This window comes from Platalea leucorodia (genome assembly GCF_965183815.1).
Source record: "Platalea leucorodia genome assembly, chromosome: 4".
Lineage (NCBI taxonomy): Eukaryota > Metazoa > Chordata > Aves > Pelecaniformes > Threskiornithidae > Platalea > Platalea leucorodia.
This window is the reverse complement of record NC_138826.1, coordinates 125,889,941-125,910,457: the sequence shown is the minus strand read 5'-3', so window position 1 is coordinate 125,910,457 and position 20,517 is coordinate 125,889,941. Positions and strand designations below refer to the sequence as shown.

General features: G+C 52.6%; 1 protein-coding gene across 2 annotated transcripts; it reads left to right on the top strand.

Annotated features, from left to right (window-relative positions):
* Positions 1-1,155: 1,155 nt before the first annotated feature.
* Positions 1,156-18,181, top strand: SLC35B4 (solute carrier family 35 member B4). Of its 2 annotated transcripts, XM_082309589.1 has the most exons (10): positions 1,156-1,334; positions 6,254-6,367; positions 7,408-7,510; positions 8,886-8,935; positions 10,133-10,214; positions 11,608-11,668; positions 12,465-12,574; positions 12,798-12,873; positions 14,057-14,132; positions 14,975-18,181. In XM_082309589.1, the coding sequence occupies exons 1-10, from the start codon at positions 1,258-1,260 to the stop codon at positions 15,219-15,221; spliced, it is 996 nt and encodes a 331-aa protein (XP_082165715.1). In that variant the 5' UTR covers positions 1,156-1,257; the 3' UTR covers positions 15,222-18,181. The 2 variants fall into 2 exon arrangements, with proteins under 2 accessions (XP_082165715.1, XP_082165716.1); XM_082309590.1 differs by lacking the exon at positions 6,254-6,367.
* The last annotated feature ends 2,336 nt before the right edge of the window (positions 18,182-20,517 follow it).

The window sequence follows — 20,517 nt, the reverse complement described above, 5'->3', positions numbered from 1 at the left end:
CGCTTAGCAGGGCTCTCCACACACCTTTAGAAAAGAAGACGCTTCACCCCTGGCTGATACGCAGCTACGTTAACAGCAGAAAACATGAATTGCTCCAACTGCAAGAATGCAAAACCGCGCTCTAGGACACAGGGATACGGAGTAACAGGGCGACAACACAATCTAATAGGGACAAAATAAAACTGAAGGTGCCATAGACACTATGAGAAGTCCACGCCAGACTGGAGAGTCCACATCTCAGGGCTGGATCCTTGGTGTCGTCGTGCTGTTTTAATTCATGTTTTCACCATGACGGACATGACAATGTCTTCATCCTGACAAGAGAAGCCAAAGTACCCAGTCATACAGGGAAATTAATAAATGCGTCATTGCAGACGGTGCCGGCGCAGCGCCTCTGGGTGCAGTTTGTCCCCACACCGACGACCCTCTCGCCCAAACCCTCCGTCTCCAGCACTACAGTGCCACTCTCTCCCACCTTGATGAGTGCAGGGTTGTGGCCAGAAATACCACCTCGTCCATCGCTTTGAACGGGTTATTTTTTTCCTCCGTCTCCCCCTGCAAAGCCGCGGGCGGCTGCTGGTGCTGTCGGACCCGCACGGTCCCCAAGCCACCCCACCACCACCATTTGTGCACCTTTTCCTCCCTTCTCCCCTTCCCAGACGCCCTCATCTCCTTCCAAGCACACGATCGCTTTTCAGACCCAGTTTTGGTGCCTCAGCACCCCGTGTTTCCAACACCAATCATGGTGACACTGACACGGGCCGCACAGGCTTGCCTGTGGCCCCAAGAGCATGGCAGGGCCCCCAGGAGGCTCCCCCACAGGCCTCAGGCAAGCTCGATTTCACATCGAAGCGATAATTTCATTATCTAAACCCAAAGCGGCAATTAGCAGCTGTTGCTCAGCAGGGAAGCAGCGTTTGGGCTGCCCTCCCCGCCCTTCTCCTCACGCCACCTCAGCGCCGGGCCCCGCGCCGCCATTACCGCCCGTCCCCACCGCGGAACTACAACCCCCATCATGCCCCGCGGGGCGGCACCACCTGAGGGAGGAGGCGGGGAGGCGTCGCGGGGGCCGCTGGGAGTTGTAGTCTCGGCCGTAGAGCCGCGGCGGTATCGGTAAACGGGCGGCGGGCGGGGAGCGAACTACCGGCGCCCGGGAGGAAGCGGGGGCGGCGGGGCCGGGGCCGGGAGCGGGGCCGCGGCCCGGGAGCGGGATGCGGTGGCGGTCCGGGACGCCTCCTCGCTTCTTGGGGCGACACCATGCACCCGGCCGTGGCGGTGGGGCTGGTGTTCGGCGGCTGCTGCAGCAACGTGGTGTTCCTGGAGCTGCTGGCCAGGTGCGGGGCCGGGGAGAGGCTGTGGGGGCAGAAGGAGGGGTTAGGGGCAGGGGTTAGGGACAGGAATGGGCTCGGGGGTCGGGTGAGGGCCCCCCGGGGCTGGGGGCCGCAGGGTCTCCCCCACCGGCTTCGGGAGTTGTGAGGGGAGGAAGCGGCAGCGGTGCCCAGGGGGTCTCCAGGAGGCTGGGGGGGGGGGGGGGTATGAGAGGATTTGGGGGGGTGGTGGGGCTGCCGGGGGGTACCCGGGGCTGGCCCCCGGCCTGGGGCTGGCCCTGAGGGGGTCTGCGGCCCCGGCGGGGTGGCCGGACCCCTCACAGCTTGGGGGGCAGCCCCAGGCCCCGGGGCTCCTCATCCAGGTGCCAAGAGGAGGCTGGGTGTGGATCGCTGGGCCCTGGCCTTGTTGTGTCACCGCCTGATGGATTTTGTGGGGTTTTTGGGGCTGTCACCCTTGGCTTGGGCCCAGTCTGGTCCTGTCATGGGCCGCTTGGGTGTCCTGCCCAGGCACCGGGCATCTCCCATCTCTGCTGACGCACGGACCACCGCATCAGTCTGGCCCTAAAGCGTCCCCACCACCCCTGCTCTCTGATCCCAGGGCCTCGTACAAGTTACAGCTGAAATCCCAAGGAGAAGACGCCCAGGAGCTGGCTAGGGTCCCCTGGGATGGCAGGCAGGGCCAAGGGAACATCGTCCATCTGGAAATGTGATCTTCGGCAGCATCACGCGGCTGCAAAGCCAACGTGATGAGGGCGAGGAGTCCTTTGTGGCAGTCGGAGCGAAGGTGAATTGCCAGGTTGCAGAGAGAGGAGGGCTGACATTTGGGGTACGTCCGAGCGCTGCATCACCTTCCTCACCCTGATGGAGGAAGGCTGGCATGGCATGGAAAAGGCGATGGTCTCTTGGGTTTGTTTTCAGGGCCGGTGAGCAAGCTGTGAAGGCAAAAGTGCTAGGCCTGACTGGAAAAAAGTAATTATTAAACTGGTTCGGTGTCTACAATCATAGTAAGTCAGCGTGGAGCTGCATCCCCCGACCATTCAGTACTATGTTCACTATAATCATGCCCTAGTAGTTAAAACCTGTAGTTAAAACCTGCCCTTACTTCCTCCCCACCCATCATCATCCCAGATTGTTAAGAGAAAAAGGGAGAGCAAAAGAGAGCCTGACTCTGAAAGCCAGCAGCAGGGCTATTTTCTTCCAAGTGGGAGGCCAGGATGCAGGTACCTTAACACGAGGTTGCACAATCATTCAGCAATCTCTGGATAAATCAAGAAGCAGTTCCTGGAGGAAGAGACCTTGCGTGGCGAGTTGTCTTTCCTCTCAGGGATTGCTCTAACCTCTGCCTTTTCTGCCTGGCTTCTACTGCAATATCAGAGAGGGAGGAGGAATGGGCCCCTTTGAGGTGAAGAAAGCTTTGGATCTGGCTTCTTGCATTTGCTTGCAAGATGCTTGCAAGACGCAGTGGGCTTGTGTGTCTTCCAGCCACACCTTAAAACAAAAGCAAGCCATTGGGCCGTACTCAAAGGCTGCATTAAGCATCTAAACTCCAGGAGGGATTTTGAGCAGCAAATCCTAGAAGTCCAATTGGAGATATCTAAGAAAAGCTGCTTTTTACACACAGGCTTCTCTTAAGCATTGCCTCTCATCCACTTCAGAAATTCCCGTGTTCCTGACAGCTCAGTTCCTGTGCCCCTCTCTTGCCCTGTTCACCTTTGGTCCCTAAATTGGGGTAACACTGTTTATTTCTTTGGGTCTTGGTGTTGTCTAGAGGGGAAAAAATTCCCTCTTGAAGATGAATCTTCTCATAACAAGCAAAGTCCTGCAGCAGGGCCCCAGGAAAAGGCAGCGACCAGACAGACAGTCTAGTGCGGAGCAGCAAAGGTGACTGGAAGAAATTTGCTTAGGATTTATGAGGAAAGAGAACTGTTTAGTCTAGAGATGCCTGAGGACAGACAAAAGACTTTAAATGTGTGGAGAATGGCTGCAGAGGAGAGAAATTTTTCTGCTGGGCTCTGGAGGCAGAATGAGAAATAAGGGGCTGAAATTGCTGTGAAAGGGATATAAAGCAGGCCGAAGCCCCGGGTTTGCTCCCTCTCAGTGTAGTGAAGTGGGTTTGTAAGAGAGAGAGCAGGGAAACTCCTCGCTGGAGGTTTTCAAGAGCAAGTTAAACAAGCCCCTGTCTGAATAACAGAAGGAGGCCTGGACAGGGCAAGAAACGCCATCCAGTTCATCCCATTTCCCCTGTCTGGTGCAACCCAACCTGTTCTGCTAGTGTCCTTTACTAGTTGTCCCGGGGGGCCTGTCTGTGAGCCGTGATGCCAAAGCTCTGTGCGGCATGTACACACAGGCCTGGTTAGAAAGCCCACAATCTGCTTTTTGCCTTCTGAAGCTGTGTCCTTGTGAGGTGCCTTCTCTGTAAAAATGGTTGAGGTGGTAGATCTCAATGGGGTTTCTTCCCTTTATGGTGCAAATGGTGGGGGGGGTGTTCTTCTGCAGGGGCCGTTGAAGGAATTCTCTATGAAACATGGAGTCTTCTTAAGTGACGGACAGAAATCTTCCTCGAAGATGTGATTTGGTTGTGTTGAACTCTGTCTGAATGAGAGTACTCTGCGTCAACGTGCCCCAAACTGATGTCCAGAAATTGGGCTAGTCTGTCTGTGCTCCGCTGACGTGACCGAGAACCCCGCTGCGGCTGTTTCATCCCACCATCTGCCAGGGCTGCTAGACACTAACGGCCCAGGCAATTCCATCCTAGGAGGCAGGGTGACAATTGCATCATAGCGTTTCTACATTGCTTCTGGAGAACTCTCTATCAGTTGGCTACAGCTAAAGCAGGTCTTTGGTTGATATATCCAGACTTCTTGTCAATTCTTTTAGGTCTATCAGTGTGTTGGGGTTGTGAGTCAAAGACATGGGCAGATACAGCCTGGGGCTTTTTTTTTTTGTTTATCTTTTTATTATCAGTCAACAAATAACCCTGTGTCAACACCTTACTGATAACGTGAGGTCATATGTACAGCAAGTGACTGAAGGCAAGAGTGTAAGTGAACTGGGAGGAAACACAGTCCTGTGCGGAAACGGTCTTGCTTTATTCCAAGTCTACAATTGCTTTCTGTTCTCCCGTAGAGATGAGGTTTACAATCCTGGAGCCTGGCCTCTGTTTCCAGTTCAGTATTTCTTCTCTTCCCCGAAGTACTTTTGAACCTTTTAACCTCCTTGCGCAGCAGGGATTGAACTCTCATGGACAATTAAGCTCTGAAAAATGGGAAAATCAGCAGGTGGGTAGAGGGGAGGGGCCCAGGCTAGTGCCGGCCCTGTGGCAAATGCAGGGAGAAGATGGCCTTTCCAGGTGCTGTTCGGTGGCAGCCGCGTGCCAGCTCTGCGTTAACCAGAGCACTGCTGCTTTTTCCGAGATGTCTGGGGGGTGACAGAGGGGATTTTGGAGGAGACCAGACCTTCAGCTTAGCTATCCAGGAGACAGCTTGGTTATTCCTGTTCGCCAGCGCATCTCACAGCTTGCATTCTGCAAAACCGTGTCTAGACCCAGCCTCTGACTACTTGTGATGGCACGTTGTGTGAGCAAGCTGAATGCTCGTGCAGCAGGGTGGGGATCGGGACTGCAGCTTCTCCATCAAGTCCTTGGCTTTGGTTTCTGTCTTGCGCCCGAGAAAGGGGAAGTACGTGCTTAAATTCCTCTATCTCCCGCTGCAAATAACAGTGAGCTTTCTGATTGTCTGACATGTCACAGCCTCCTCTGAGCCCAGAGCTGACTCTGTGCCTCCCAGGAAATCCTCTCTTGCTCCCTCTAAGCTTCTTAGGAAGGAGGCAGGGCCTGCAGCAGGCATGTCTGCTAGGAATGGGTGAGCAGCGTGCAGGCAATGTTTGTTTAATGGGCTGTTATGGGCTGTTTTGCTCTTGTGTGTAGTTCCTCTTCCCTCAGAATAAACACACGAGGTTGATTTGCTCAAAGGGGCTGTAATTTCTGCTGCAAAGGTAGCGATAACTGCAGTGCTTGGGTCTCGCTGGGAGGATAAAGGTGCTCAGCTAAGAGGGTCTCTTTTGAGGTCAAGCACTGTTTTGTGGTTTTTGATACCTTGTGGAGTTTGAAAACTTCAGTGCAAAGCACGTGTCACATTAGCAAGCTCCCTAGCTTGCCTGGCTATCACGTGGCATTTAATGCCATGATCTTTTTGGGCTCTCATGATGAGCTGTTGTAGGTTCCTTCTTGAACCTACAACCAACCTTTGGGTATCCAGCAAATGCAGGAGGGCAGAGAGCTAAAGTTTGCTGGGTAAATTGAAAGCAGGTTTGAGCTCATGCTCACATGTTCTGCGGATGAGGTGCAAGCAGAACCACGGACTTGCCTGCAGACACGGACCTGACCTCAGCTCTTCCCTCATGCAGTGGAAATAAGGGCTATAGGAAATCCTGCTGCCTTCCTCCTGGGTGGACTCATCGTTTTCACGATGTAGGTAGGGAGAGAGCCCTATCCAAACCACTTCCCCATGAGAAAGAGGGAGATCCGGCTTCAGTATGGTTACGTCGGTGCTTGGTGGTGCTCATTCGGATCCTGAACCCTGGTGGGATGTCACACAGACCTGTGAGATGCGACCGATTTCCTCTTTCACTTCCTGACCCAATTCACCACGTGCCCCGTGATGGGGGTGGCCGCTCGCTTCCTCTTTGGAAATGTTTGAGGAAGGGATTGCTGTGCCTGTATCTACAAGTACAGGTGAATAAATACCTGCAGGGAAGCGTTGAACAAAGGCAACGTGAGAACCTGGACAGATAAAGCAGTAAAGCCCCTCCAGATTGATGCTCACGCTGGGATTATGAGCCGTTAGCCTCTTTTTATTGGAGCTCAATGCAGTGTTTGTTCTCCATGGCGTTGCTCTTATGCTTGTCTGTCTTCTCCATGCCTGCAGGCAGTTTCCAGGATGTGGGAACATAGTGACGTTCTCCCAGTTCCTATTTATTGCGGTGGAAGGCTTTATCTTCGAAGCCAATTTTGGGAGGAAGAGGCCGGCCATACCAATAAGGTACAGTTGATCTGAACACTTTTGCTAGGCACAAATTGACTGGCTATCTATTATCTGGAGAAGTGTTTAGTAAAATGGCTTATCCGTTTATCCTGTCTAAATCCCATCCATTCTGCAGCATTTGCAAAGCCTCGTTGAGAACCTATCATGCCTGATAAAATATGAATGCCTCGTTTATCGAGAATTCTTAATAGGAAATTGCCATCAGATGCTTTCCTGTCCAAGAAACAGGGCAGTATGTTGCACAGTTAAGCATTTGCTGTGTTTGAAGAGCTCACTGTCTCGCTGGGGCCTGGTGCAATAGGCGTGGGAGGGAGACATTTACTGGAAAGCCAGCCCAGTTCACTTTTGCATTTCTCCATCAGGGCTGATCTTGTCCTGGCAATAGCCTGGCATGTTCATGCTCTCCTCCCTGGCACGCAGTGGCTGAAGTGAAGCAAGGAGGTTTTGTGGGGCTCCTTAGCAGACTATGGCAAAACAGAGCGCTGTGCTGAGTGCTCGGGGCAGAGATCCTCATGAGAGAAAGTTGAGGGCAAGTTTAGTGCCTTTCGTGGCTGCGTCACAGCGAGGAACTTCAGTTTGTGGAGGCTCTCTAGCTTAGGTGTAGAACCATGGAGGTGTTCAGCCTGGATTTGAATAAGTTTCTAGTTCCACTTAGGGTAGTGATGCCTGCTGGCAGAAATTGAATCCCCTCAAATCAAGCCTTGTCTTATGCCGCTGTCCTTAGGAAAGAGGGGTCTGGAGGAAGTCCGTGCTGAAAGATCCCAGCTGGGGTATCCTCAGTTCCCCTTTGCTTCTGGGATTAGCATAAGCTGAGCCAGTGCAGGTCAGCCTGCTTCCCGTTCTAAGGACTTCCCTGCTGCATCCAAAGTGGATTGATCTCCTTGTTAGTCCTTGTCACAGACCCAAGAGCTAGGAGGGCTCCTGCTCAGCTCCAGGCCTTTCCTTGCAACCTGTCTTCTGTTCCCAAGGTGTCTCCCAGCATCCCAGGGAGGTACAGGCACAGCTATCAGCTGGGGTTTTTTGTGTTTGTGTTTCAGGTACTATTTCATCATGGTCGCCATGTTCTTCACTGTCAGTGTGGTGAATAACTATGCCCTGAACTTAAATATCGCCATGCCGCTGCACATGATCTTCAGATCAGTGAGTACTGTCATGCCATCCTTTTCCTCCTCATCTCTTCCCATCATCTCTGCAAGCCCTGTCCCTGGTGCATGTGTTCTCTCTTGCCCTGAGGGCACCAAAACCCTGTGCAAATACTAAACTCCAGCTAACTTATGCGGAGAGCAACCTTGCTCTGGAGGCTCAGCTCCAGTCCTCACTTTCACAGTGTTGGTCATTAAATTTCAACTTAATGGAGAGACGAGGAAACGGAGGCTCAAACAGGCTTCATATTTCCAAAGGTGATGGGGAAGTAAGAATGACAAAACCAAGCCCAGACTCTGGCTGTCAGCCCTGGGTGGACTGAATCACTGGCCAAAGGGACGCAGCTTTCCCTTCCACCGCACAGCTATGCCAAGTGATTCGTGTCCTAGCGTACGTGTCTTGGTTAAACGCCCCAGGTCAGAGGGCATGGCTTTGGCCTAGTTCCACCTGCACTGTTACTGCATAGGTCTTTGCTTTGGAAAATGCTATTAAAACGCATCTTCACTTAAGTGTAGATGAGTGTCAGGCTAAAACATCTGTTAAAACCAAAGAAAATGGAGCTCCAGCTGTTGGGAATAACAAAATCTGCTGGGCAGATCTGCTGGGCGGGGGCTGTTCGCCCACAACACGTCATGGGGTTGAGATACCTGAAGTCAGGAGAGGTTAAAAAGAAGAAAAACAGACGACACTCTAGGAGACGTGTCCTGTGTGAGTCATGAGGGATGGTTCTTGTATTGCAGCCCTGCAATCAATCTGTGGAGCCATACTCCTGTTCCCAATTAAAAACACAGGGATTTGGCCATGTTCCGGCCTGTAGCACACACCGAGTGTCATGAGTGGGCCAAAAAAGGGGAGGCCCACTGGCCAGAAGATCCTAGTAGCCTGTTTGCCCCAGCATCCTTGTTCCCAAGCCACCCAGCTCAACTTCTCCCCTTCTCCTAGCTGAAGTGAGACTCATAGAATCATAGAATCATTTAGGTTGGAAAACACCTTTAAGATCAACCACAAACCTAACACTGCCAAGCCCACCACTAAACCATGTCCCTGTGCGCCACATCTACACGTCTTTTGGATACCTCCAGGGATGGGGACTCGACCACTTCCCTGGGCAGCCTGTGCCAGGGCCTGACAACCCTTTTGGTGAAGAAATTTTTCCTAATATCCAACCTAAACGTCCCCTGGTGCAACTTGAGGCTGTTTCCTCTTGTCCCCACCCTGTCAGTCTCCCTGATCCTGTTCTGGCATTTCTGTTGGTGTTTTGGTGTTAGTTGTATTGAGTTTGCAGTGTTTCTCTGGGGCGGGCATCCAGTCCAGGCAAGTTTGTAGTGCTGACCTTCTATTTTGTTTTTCTCCTCTCTCTCTTCTTTCCCAGGGTTCTCTCATAGCCAGCATGGCTCTAGGTATCATCATTTTGAAGAAAAGGTAAATCGCAAGCCTCTTTCTTACATCATCAGGGAATGCTCTGCCATTGACTTAATCCTGACTGGTGTTCAGCGCCCTCCCCTTTCCTGTTAAATGTTCTTGTTTTACTGATGGGGAAACTGGGACACACAGGTGTGCCTGGACTAGAGGCTGGAATAGTTCCCTCTTCTGCATTTCCACCACCCCTCACTCCTTCGTTTAAGGCAAGCATGGACTGAAAAGAGAGATTTTACATGACTGCAGCCTTCTGTGTTAGCTCTTTTCTTTCCTCTTACTTCCATGAGGCCGGTACCGCTCCTGATGGATGGCTGTACTGGGTCTGGCTGGGAAGGAGTTAACTTCTTCATAGCAGCCCATATGGTGTTGTGTTTGGGATTTGTGGCTAAAGCAGTGTTGCTAGCACGCTGGTGTTTTGGCTGTTGCTGAACAGTGCTTACACAGTGTCCAGGCTCTCTGGTTTTCCCACTCTGTCCCCCAGGGAGTAGGCTGGGGGTGGACAAGAAGTTGAGAGGGGATACAGCTGGGACAACTGACCCAAAATGGCCAAAGGGATATTCTATGTCATATAGTGTCGTGCGCTGCAATAGAAACCAGGGTAGAGGAAGAAGAGGATTGGGGGGGTTGGCTTCCAAGATGGCCATGCTTATGGGAGGTGGTGAGTGATTGCTCTTGCATTGGTTTTTTGTTTTGGTTTTTTCCCCCTCCTCACCTTAAACTCTTTAGCTCAACCCACGAGTTTTCTCATTCTTGCTCTTGTAGTTCTCTCCCCCATCCCACGAGGCTGGGGGAACGAGCGAGTGGCTGGGTAGGTGCTTGGCTGCTGGCTGGGGTCAACCCACCACAGTGGGCAACGATGTCAGGCCAGGAGCATCCTGCCAGCTGCCTGGGGTCTGGCTGTGGGACCAATGTGGGCATATCCCCTGACGCTCCATCGCTATGCAGAGATCCGTGCCGGCTTTGATCTGAGAGGGATCCTTTGCCACGAGCAAGGAGATCTTGGTCCAGATGCTTCTTTTTTGTTGCAGTTGGAGTCAGTTGGCCTTCCCTCCCGGCAGTGTCCAACATTAAGTAATGGGTATGTGCCCATTACCCCGAGTTCACACTGGTGTAACGGAGCAAAATGCAATGCAAGGGAGCGGTAGATGAACAACGTGAGGCTGGGCTGGATCACTGACATCTGTCTTCTCCCCTGTGCAGGTACAGCGTATCTAAATACACGTCCATAGCCCTGGTGTCCCTGGGGATCTTTACCTGCACTTTCATGTCTGCAAAGCAAGTGGTAAGGATCGTAAAGGGTCTGAGGTCATAGCTGTGAACCTTATTGACAGGAGGAGCTGCTGTCTGCACCTTCATCAGTAATTCCTGACTATTAAGGGAGAGACAAGATGTCTCCTAGCTCTAGATCTGCTCCCCGAAAACTCTTGTTCCTGGTCTCATTTTCCTGTGGTTTGGAGGGAAGGGATGCACACACATGCATGTGATTTAACTTAATTACAGATGCCTTTTATCCTGTGTTGTTCAGGTTGCTTTTTGCTGAGAATATACCATTGTTTTTTTGCCACAGCTAGAAGCTGTTTTCTCTTGCCTTTACTGCAATGTGTTGCAGTTAGTAGCAGGTGGATCTTAAACAAAACTCAGCCATCTTAAATCTTTGCTCTTGTTATCCCAGAAGAGATTGTCAGCTTTCAAGGCTAAATTTGTCCAGACCTGTTGTCATACAACGTGACTTTCTGTGACCCTTGAAATAAAGCGCACGTATTTGGAGAACAGGAGGGAGTGAAGAAAATCCATGTGTAACACCACTTTGGGATTTTCCTGGGTCAGCCACCCAAAGCCTGATCTTGTCAACTGAAGACAGAAAAATGACATAAAGTGGTGGTCAAGTGAAAATTGGTTGCACTTAATCCAGCTCTGAGAGATTGGAAAGAAACAGGGCTGTCAAACCTCCCAAGTACCCCATCATTTAATAGCTATTTATACTCTTAGGGTGTCTGAGAAAGGTCTGTGCGACGCGGCCTCGCTCTGTGTTAATCCAGATTAGCTCTCAGCAGGCATGGGGTTTTGGTATAGTACGGACAGTTGTGGCAAAGATGAGTAATCTCATTTGCCCTAAAACACAGTGAAAGAGAGTTGAGCCAAGCCATGCTACCCAGAGTTTTACCCTTGGCTAACAACATCTACAGGCCTGGTTTCCTCCATGTCTTGACCGCAAGCCAGAGCCCTGGTTTTAGGACCTGGCCAGGGCTTGGCCAGAGCCCTTGTTCTTTCCTGCACACCCACCTCTGAGATGAGGACAGAGGAGCCTGCTAATGGGCTGTCCATGGGAGCCTTCTAAGTGGCACTGATTATTTTTGTGGTTGAAGGGTTCGGTCTCTGGCCAAGCCAGGGCATTTTGTTTAGAAAAGCTATTTTCTTCATCAGACATTTACACTTTGGCTGGAATCTGGTGCATTCCCTGAAGCAGAGTGGAAAGCAAAGTGTGCTCTAGTTGCTACCACCTCTGTTCAGCCAGGGAAGGAACTCTGGAGAATGGGAGACCTTGGACGGTCTTTGCTTTATGGGCTTGCTTTGGGCCACAACACACAAACCAAGAGTGAGGTGTACAGGCAGGTCCAGATGAGCTGCAGGGACATGGTGGCTCGTGGTGACTGTGTTGTGTCTCCCTCCACCAGGCGTCTGACTCCAGCTTAAATGAAGAGGACGGACTCCAGGTTTTCTTGTGGTGGCTGCTAGGTATGTGGGTGCCACATCTCCAGCCGACCTTGCTGGGATGCTGGCAAGACTCGGCTCTCCGATGTCCTTGGCCACGTGGGTTGTGCGAAGCAGACTGTGGTGGGAATCCCCGCGCTGAGGTTGAGTTGGGCTGAGCATCTGGAAGATGTTGACTTGCAAAGAATGGGGTTTTGTGGCACTCCTTAGCTGCTTTGTGCAAAGAGATACTCTTCCTTTGGCCAACAAGTTAAATACAGCACCTAAGGAGTTTCTGCAAGGCTTAGTGACAGAATGAGACTACAATCATGCGTGTTTGCAGATATCTTCTTGGTTTCTCTCTGCAAAAACAGCCCTACCTGATATATCTGATGCTGTGAGCTATGCTGCAGAGAGGGAGAGGGGCTGTAGCTGGTTCAGGTGTTCATTCAGCACAGTATTTCATGGAGGAGTCTCCACAGCCTGGCACTTGAGTCTATTTTTATACCTCCAACCTAGATTTATTGGTGGCTTTTCAGGGAAGCTGGGATTGATGTACCGTCAATAGTGGCAAACAACTGTGTCCCTGGTATCCCGCCACCTCTGCTTGCCAGGGCTGAGTCTCTTTTTAAAGAGATGATCTTTTCAGCAGTCTCTTGGCATCTCAGCCTTTGTAATAAGATACCCGTGTCCTCAAGACCATTATCAGTTTTCTGCCAGTGTTATCAAGTCTGGATGCTTTGGCTTTTTTCACTGAAAGCCAATCAAGGGAGTCGTCAAGCTGTTGGACTTGAGCTGTCCCATCCCTGAGCAGTGTTGCAAGGCTGCGCTTCTGTTGCAGGTATTGCTGCGCTCACCTTCGCCCTCCTCATGTCTGCCAGGATGGGGATTTTCCAGGAGACGCTGTACAAGCAGTTTGGGAAGCACTCCAAAGAGGCCCTTTTTTACAATGTAAGTCACCCTGTCTTTTCTGTTGCTTTTCCTGGGCAGACAGAGCTGCTAAGAGGGTCCCTTCCTCTCCCCCCCTGGACTCGGCACAAATCCAAAGGATCACACGCTGTGAGGCTGCAGCAGTGAAGAGCGTGCTCTCATCCAGATGTCTGAGGCTGGTTTCCCGGGATGAGGGGTGGGTTCCCATCATCTGTTAATATCATGTCTTTTCTTTTCCCTCCAGCACGCGTTACCACTCCCTGGCTTTCTCCTCCTTGCCCCAAACATCTACCACCACGCAGTCCTCTTCAGCCAGTCTGGTGAGTGTTGCACAGACGGATCCTTGCTCTCGTACCTTTCTGTCCTCTGGAAAATGCTGTAGGAAGCTTTCAGTCCAGCGGTTGTGCACGGCAGACTGTTGTCTCTGGATATTCAAGCCCTTTGAATTTTCAGGTTTGATAAAAAGCCCCCCCCAAAAAAAACCCACGCTGTCTTGGGGACATTGTCCAACCTCTTGCTCCTGGTAGGCCAGATGCCAGCATGCTTGGACCAGGGGTGATTGCTGGCTGCTGAGAGCCCGGCCGTGGGCAGCTGACCGTTCAGCCAGTGCCGCAGCAGCTCGCAAAACTAAGCCGTGAGTTAGGGTTTGAATCGCTGTGGTTAAAACCCACGCTTTGCTCTAACGCGCACGCGTACACGCGTTGCGCCCAGCCAGATTGCTCATCCGGCCACCATGAGCTATACATCTGCTTAAGTTTATTGGTAAAATTCACCAGGCTTTTCAGTGCCAGCAAGCTTCCTATATTTTGTGAATTTTATATTGTCATATATTTATAGCTTCCTATATTTTGTGATCCCAATTTTGTGAAACTGGAGAGATCTTTGCCGAGTAGGTTTGCTGGTTCTTTAATTCCCTCTGCGTACAGGGGATATTTGCACACATAGATCACTTTAATCTGTCCATTAATATCATTGCAACGTATTTCTAGCATGCTACACCCTCTCAAGAAAAGCATGAGATAGGTGACCCCTGGGGAAAGGAATGTGGTAGTTCAGAAATGGGAGTAACGGGACCAAATCCTCAGCCACAGGTGTAAACACGGACCCGTTGGCTTGTGCTTTGCCGGTGCTGCGCAGGCTTCCCCACGCTAGCACCGTCGGCAGTTTTAACAGTAGGGCAGCCCTGAGAGAAGAAAGCAAGACACAGCTTTTCTTTTAACGTCTTTTTTCCTCAGCCTACTTCTTCCTCCATCTTCCTTTCTTCCCTATGGAAGTCCGAGCATAAATATCTGCAAACTTTCTTGTATTCATCATTTATCACAGTAAGAACAAGATAACTCTCCATTTGGAGCAAAATCAGTCTGCCTAATGCAGCAACGGCCTCTGGAAGCTGCAGCATGTCCCGGATCATGGTCAATCCTGGACAGGGGAGAGACGCCTCTCCTCGCATCTTCTTTAAGCAGTAGCAGGGCAGTGACCTCGCTCTGTCCTTTCTCCCCGCAGAGCTGTTCCAGGTCCCGGTGCTCGGGCTGACCCTGCCCATCATGTGGTTCTACCTCCTCATGAACGTCGTCACTCAGTATCCTTTCAAAGCTCAGCTTAGACAGGCGGAGATGGCAGTGGGGTGGGAGAGGAGGAATGGGGTGGCGGTGCCGAGTCCTTGGAGTCTTCCCTGCATTTGGGAGCTGATGTTTGTGTAACTTGGAAAATATAGAGTGGAATTTAACCTGGGGCTTACGTTTTTTTCCATGGTGGCTGAAATCTGCCACCGCCTCCCCAGGGACAGGCCGATTGGCATAAACTCCCGGCAGCTTTGCGAGCCAGCTCGCGGTAGAAGGGACAGATCGGGAGCTATTTGTAAGATACCGGTGAGTAGAGTCTCCCAGGCAGAGAGGAGAGGTCTGCAAGCCTGATGGAGCTGAGATGCCCTCGAGAAAGGGACCCTTCAGTCCAAGGCCCTCTTACCCTTTTCCTCTCACTGTTGAGAGAGCACTGCGCCCTATCGCTGCGCACGCTCCTCCATGAATCCCCTTGTTTAATCTGCCTTTCCCAGGCCCCCTCGGGGGAAAGAGGGGACTTCTGCTGCGTATAAACGGAGAAGTCTGACTTTAGCTTCCCTTGGCTCCGTGGCAGGGACTGCAAACCCTGCGTGCCGTTAACCTTTTGCCAACGTGTCAGCCCCAGCTGCTCTGGTGGGGTAGTTTTGCTGTCCCAGAGCAGGCTCGGGGGGAGTCTGGGAGATTTGGGGTGTCCCTGGGGTTTGTAGTGAAGCTGTAGAAATACCGGTCTGAGGAGAAGGGAATTTTATTCCCTCTATAACCAGACTGGGGCTCTCCGTTGCCCAGTCCTTTTCGTTCCCGAAGGCCTGCCCAGGTGTCCTCCCTCTTCAGCCCCGATGTCCCCTTACCTCCGCCCACCCAGATACGTCTGCATCCGAGGCGTCTTCATCCTCACCACGGAGTGCACCTCCCTCACCGTCACGCTGGTGGTGACGCTGCGCAAGTTCGTCAGCCTCATCTTCTCCATCCTCTACTTTCGCAACCCCTTCACGGCCTGGCACTGGCTGGGCACCGCCTTCGTCTTCGTGGGGACTCTCATGTACACGGAGGTGTGGAACAGCCTCGGGCCCTTCCTGGCCCGCTGGAGGAAGAGGCCGAAGGAGGAATAACAGCCGGGGACTCTCGGCAGGGACCTTTTTATTGTTTTATAGAGCAGAGCAGCAGGGAATCCCCCAGAGGGGGGTTGTTTTTATAACATGGGGGAGGCGTTGGCTGTGCCAAGCTCCTGGGAAACGTGGAGCCTCCGCTGGGAACCTACCTGAGATGGATCATGGAGAGACGATACAGTTATTTTTGCAAGGTTGCATTTTTTATTTATGCAACCCCTTTTGCTCCTAACCTGTCCCCCTGTTTTTGGTTTGTTTTTTTTTTTTTCATTCGAATAGCCCTTTTTAAGTAATGCAGAAGCTGACCCAGTTCTCTGTTAGGAGCCCAACCTTGTAGCGGTGCTGTTGTCCGCTCCTCCCGGCTTTGATGACCCTGAGCCTGTTTGGTGCCATCCTTTGACGTCCAGGTGGCCGTAGCGGATGGCTGAGCCCCGGGGAGCTGCTGTTTGTGCAGCGGGTTGTTGGTTACGCTGGAAATGCCAGGCCTGGCCGTTAACCTGGGTCCTTGTTGCCTGATCCTACCACCTGTGCTGGAAGGGCGCTGGATACACCTGTAGCTAGAGCCTTCCAGTCTGCCCAGTAGATCCTCCACTGGGGAATGGCTCAGGGGGCTGATTCCCAAGCCACCGAGCCCCCATCGCTAGTAGCAGGGCCTAGTTGGGAGCCTGAGGAAACCAAAAAGGGGTGATGCTGAGGGGACAGAAAGTGCCACTGCGTCGCCTTCTCAGGGAGACGGTGAAGTGCTGTTGAGGCTTCGCTGGGTCCTCGGATGTTGCCCTGATACTCCACCAGCCGGAGGGTGTCATGGGTTCCTCCTGCTTCGCTTAGCTCCTCAGCGCAGGTCACTTTTCAGTCGCTTCCTACTTTTTCCCTCATGACAAGCGTGTTCGGGGAGCTTCGTTACCAGCAGTCAGCTGCAACGAACCGCGCTGAGCCCCCAGCGCGCCTCTGGTCCCCCCGCATCCAGCCCAGCCTCAGGGTTCAAATGATGCCAAGAAACTTTAGAAGGGCCGGTGCAGCTGAGCTTATTTCTGCTGCCGGGGGAGCCTGGTTTCACTGTCCCTTCACCCAATTCTCCTCTCCTCCCAGCCCTTGGGCATCAGCTTCGCTCGTGGCATTTCTGTGCGTCGTAGCAGCATCCACCAGGCGCAGGACCGGCGTCCCTTCGCGTCACCCCTCAGCTGGGGCAGGCTGATGGAGCTCGGGGCGCGCGTCCCCGCGCGGGCAGGCAACGCGTGTCGCCCAGCAAGGTGAGGAGCAGCAGCTGCAGCTCTTCTAGGAGCCGCTCGGGGTTGGGCAGAGCACGGCTTAGCGCGCGGCCTTGTCTTCGTCTCGGAGCAGCGGGGAGCGCTGTTTTGTGCTGCCTCGGTTTTCCTGGAGCCCCTTGTTCTCGCCATCATGCTCTCCCTGCTCGGCTGTGATAACTACGGCGTCCAGCAACGTCAACCTGATCGACATCAAGCTTGGCCAAGTAGGGACTATGCTCCGTTATTCCTCCACCCAACCTCCCGATGGCTTCCAGCCTCGCTGGTCGCAACCCCTCCGATTGTGCTTGTGGTGGGTTAACCCCCGCTGGCAGCGAAGCACCGCGCGGCTCGCTGTCCCGCGCAGCGGGACCGGACGGGGAGGGATAGGAAGAGGAAACCCAAGAAAATTTGTCAGGAGAGATAAAGATGGTTTAATAGCAAAGGAAGGAGGAAGGGAAAAAAAAACCCAAGCGATGCAAAGGCAACCACTCACCGTCTCCCACCAGCCAGTCTTTCCCAGACCTCCTCTGCTCCGTTTTTATTGCTGGTTGATATCTGTATCGGCTGTCTGGGATATTCCCCTTCCCAGCTTCTTGCCCACCCATGGCCTAATCGCTGGTGGGGGGCAGAGTGGGGGAAAAAAGGGAAAGCCTCGACGCTGTGGAAGCGCTGAAACGCTGGCGCGTTGTCAACGCTGTTTTAGCCACAAATCCGAAGCCTGGCACCGCGCCGGCGGCTGTGGGAAAAGTTAACTCCGTCCCAGCCAGAGCCGGTGCGATGCTGACGGGACCTGCAGCTCCCTCCTGAGATGCTGAAGGGTTTTCTCTTCTGGTTTTGATTTTTTCCTGAGCTTGAAAAACCTCTTGTATTTTGAGCGTCAGGCATGGGATGTTTCCAAGGATTTTGTAGATGGAAAAACTGTTTCCCAACAGCTGCCCCAGCACCTAGCGCGGCTCAGCTCTCGCTTCCAGCCGCTTGCGCAGGCTCCAGGAGGGACCCAAAGAGAGGCAAAACCTTTATCCCTCACCTTGATCTTAAAGTTATTTACACGGAGCTTCAGCTGAGACAGGGAGGTGGGGGAAGGCGACACAAATTCAGCGCGAAAGCGTCGGGCACACCGAGTTAACCGCGGTTGCTGTAGCCTGGGCCGGGGATTTAGCAAAGCGATAGCTGAGCGGGTGCCCGAGCGGGCGTCGCGTACTGTACATAGCCTCCTCGCCCGCTCGCTCTTCCTATCGAGGAAATTGCATGTCGTCTCCAATGTCTGTGTGATGCTGGTAGGCTTGGGGGGGTTGGGTTTCTCTTTTTTTTTAACCGTGTGCTGTACTCGGTCCTCGCTCGAACCGGGTGTCAACGATGGGTTATTATTTGTTGGTTGTCGGGGGTATTTTTTTTTAACTTTATAGTGTGATCTCGGTGTTTCTGAGTATTTATAGTTGTTGCAGCGTCGCAGAAGTGGCAGCGATTCCCTTGCTGCTGTAGGAGAGCGGGTGAGCTTGCCCGGTGGCGAGGTGGAGGAAAGGTCTGTGGAGAAGGGCCCCGTTAGCCAAAAGTAGTATTTGAATCCAGGGCTGCCCTCCAAAATGGGGCTACCAGTTTGTTTGGTTTTAATGTTTGCTGTAGAGATAACAGCACGGATTTTTTAGCAGAAGCTGGAAAAGCGGGTGAGCCAAAATACTTTTTGATCAGTGTTCTGGATTAGCAGAGGTTTTGGGTTGGCTGGTTGGGTTTAGGGTGGTATTTTTGTTGTTGTTTTTTTAAAAGCAAAATAAATATGTATCCTCTTCAAAGTATGTTGGTCGTCTTGTTTCGCCTTTCGCGCTTTGCTACTGGTAATCAGCTGCTGGTGATTGGAAAATTAACGGGGCTCTGACATCAACACACAATTTCTCCTGCCTTGAATGAGAGACGGTAGGAAAGACTCAGCCTTGCGGGGGGTTCCTAGAAAAGAATCATAGACTCGTTTAGGTTGAGGTGGTCAAGGACACGGAGGGGCTGGAGCGTGGCCAGAGCAGGGCAGCGAGGCTGGGGCAGGGGCTGGAGCACAAGGCTGGGGAGGAGCGGCTGGGGGGGCTCAGCCTGGAGAAGAGGAGGCTGAGGGGAGCCCTCATCGCTCTCTGCAACGGCCTGAAAGGAGGCTGGAGCCGGGGGGGTCGGTCTCTGCTCCCCAGGAACAAGCGATGGGACGAGAGGGAACGGCCTCAAGCTGCGCCAGGGCAGGGTTGGGTTGGGTATTGGGAAAAACTTCTTCCCCCAAAGGGCTGTCAGGGCCTGGCCCAGGCTGCCCAGGGCAGGGGCTGAGTCCCCATCCCTGGGGGGATTTAAAAGCCGGGGAGATGTGGTGCTTAGGGACATGGTTTAGTGGTGGCCTTGGCAGTGCTGGGTTAACGGTTGGACTTGATGATCTTGAAGGTCTTTTCCAGCCTAAACGATTTACTGGTTCTATGATTCTCTCTGCAGCACTAAGCCAGGACCGCCCGCCTCGGCCTGCCCTGCCAGCTCTGGTTCCTACTAAAGGGGCATTGACCCAAGATCCTGGGCAGACGTGGGAGGTGTAGGAAGGCAAGAGAAGTGAAGGGCAGCCGGGGGGAGGCTCCTTTTTAATTGCATTTACAATAAATTATATCCCTTAATGTGCTGCACGTGGTCTCTAATTGCACCCGGGTGGGTGAGTTGAGCAGCCGCGGTCCCCGGCAGCACCCACAGGGGTTTGGGGAGCAGTTTGAGCCTGAAGCACTTGGTACGGACGAAACCATCAGGATTTGAGGTCCCTGAGCAAGACTCAAGTTGGTTTAGGCTCCCAGTTTCTGGGAATCCCATCCGGGCAGCACAGAGCGCCGCTTGCCGTGGAGAGGAGAGGTCAAAACAGGGAATGAAGCCTCCTGGCACCAATGCTGAACCAGTAACTCGGAGCTGAGTCGTCCAGCTTCCCACATGGGACCTGGGTTAAAAGAAGTAAAATAGCAAGAAATGAAATGCTTACTGTGGTCTTTCCAGACCCCGGTGACGTCTCCGTCACTGCAAAAAGAACGACATGGCGTTAAAATCCTGGCCATCAGGTTTAACGCACCTTTAAACCTTCCCCTTCCCAGAGCTTTAATGGGCGCGCTTAATTCTCCCGCAGTTACCAAGTATATTTATTTCTAATTTAACAAATCATCTTTCCCCAGACCCTGGCAGCCATTCGTTTAATAAATCCTCATCGGCCAGGCTCCGCTTTCATCAGCTCAGAGATTTCTGTTCAAAATCTTTTGCCTTTCATTAAATTGGGGCTGGTGTTTATTAATGCTTTCGATCTTGCCTTGGCGCGGCGCAGCCTGGCTCGCCACGGCGGGTCGGAGAGAAACAAAGGCTATTTTTTATTTTTTTTATTATTAAAGCGAGAGGGAAAGCCTTGAACTCCTTTGGGAAACACGATGAAATCCTTGTCGCTTCCAAGGTGTAAAAAAACTCGCTCCCGCCACTAAATTAAACGAGGGGGGTGGGAGAGGGATAAAGATGTCTCTGTAAATCACTTGGAGCCACACAGTTCATTTCTGTTCAGCGTCTTTCATTATAGCAATCATAAATCAGCAGCTGGAGCCCAAGAGGGCAAGAAGGTGAGATTTATTGACGGGGGAATTTGGGAGGGGAAGAGCTCAGAGGATACAGACCCATTTTTTTTGCCTGCAGCATGGCCCGGGCTCACAGGTCTCTGCTGGCACCCTTCCTTCTTCGAAAGCTCTCCAAAGTCTCCTGGAAATTTTTTAGTATTTATTATTATTTTTCCATTTCCATACAGTCATAACCAGCCGGCTTTCACCCTGCGCCCTCCCTCTCTGCCTGAGCAGCTGGAAGATGGATGCGCTGACCCTGCGTTGACCAAAGGACCTCAGCCCAGGGCGAGGGGACAGATAATTTACTCCTTTCCAGCCTGAGAGAGAGGAGGCGAAGCAGGAGCATCGTGGCCCCCTTCCCCGTGTAGGAGGTCCTGGGGACCGGCCGGGAAGAGGCAGGTGACATCGGCTCTGCTGGGAAGATGCCTGCGGTCGTGCGTGCCAAGACAAGGGGTT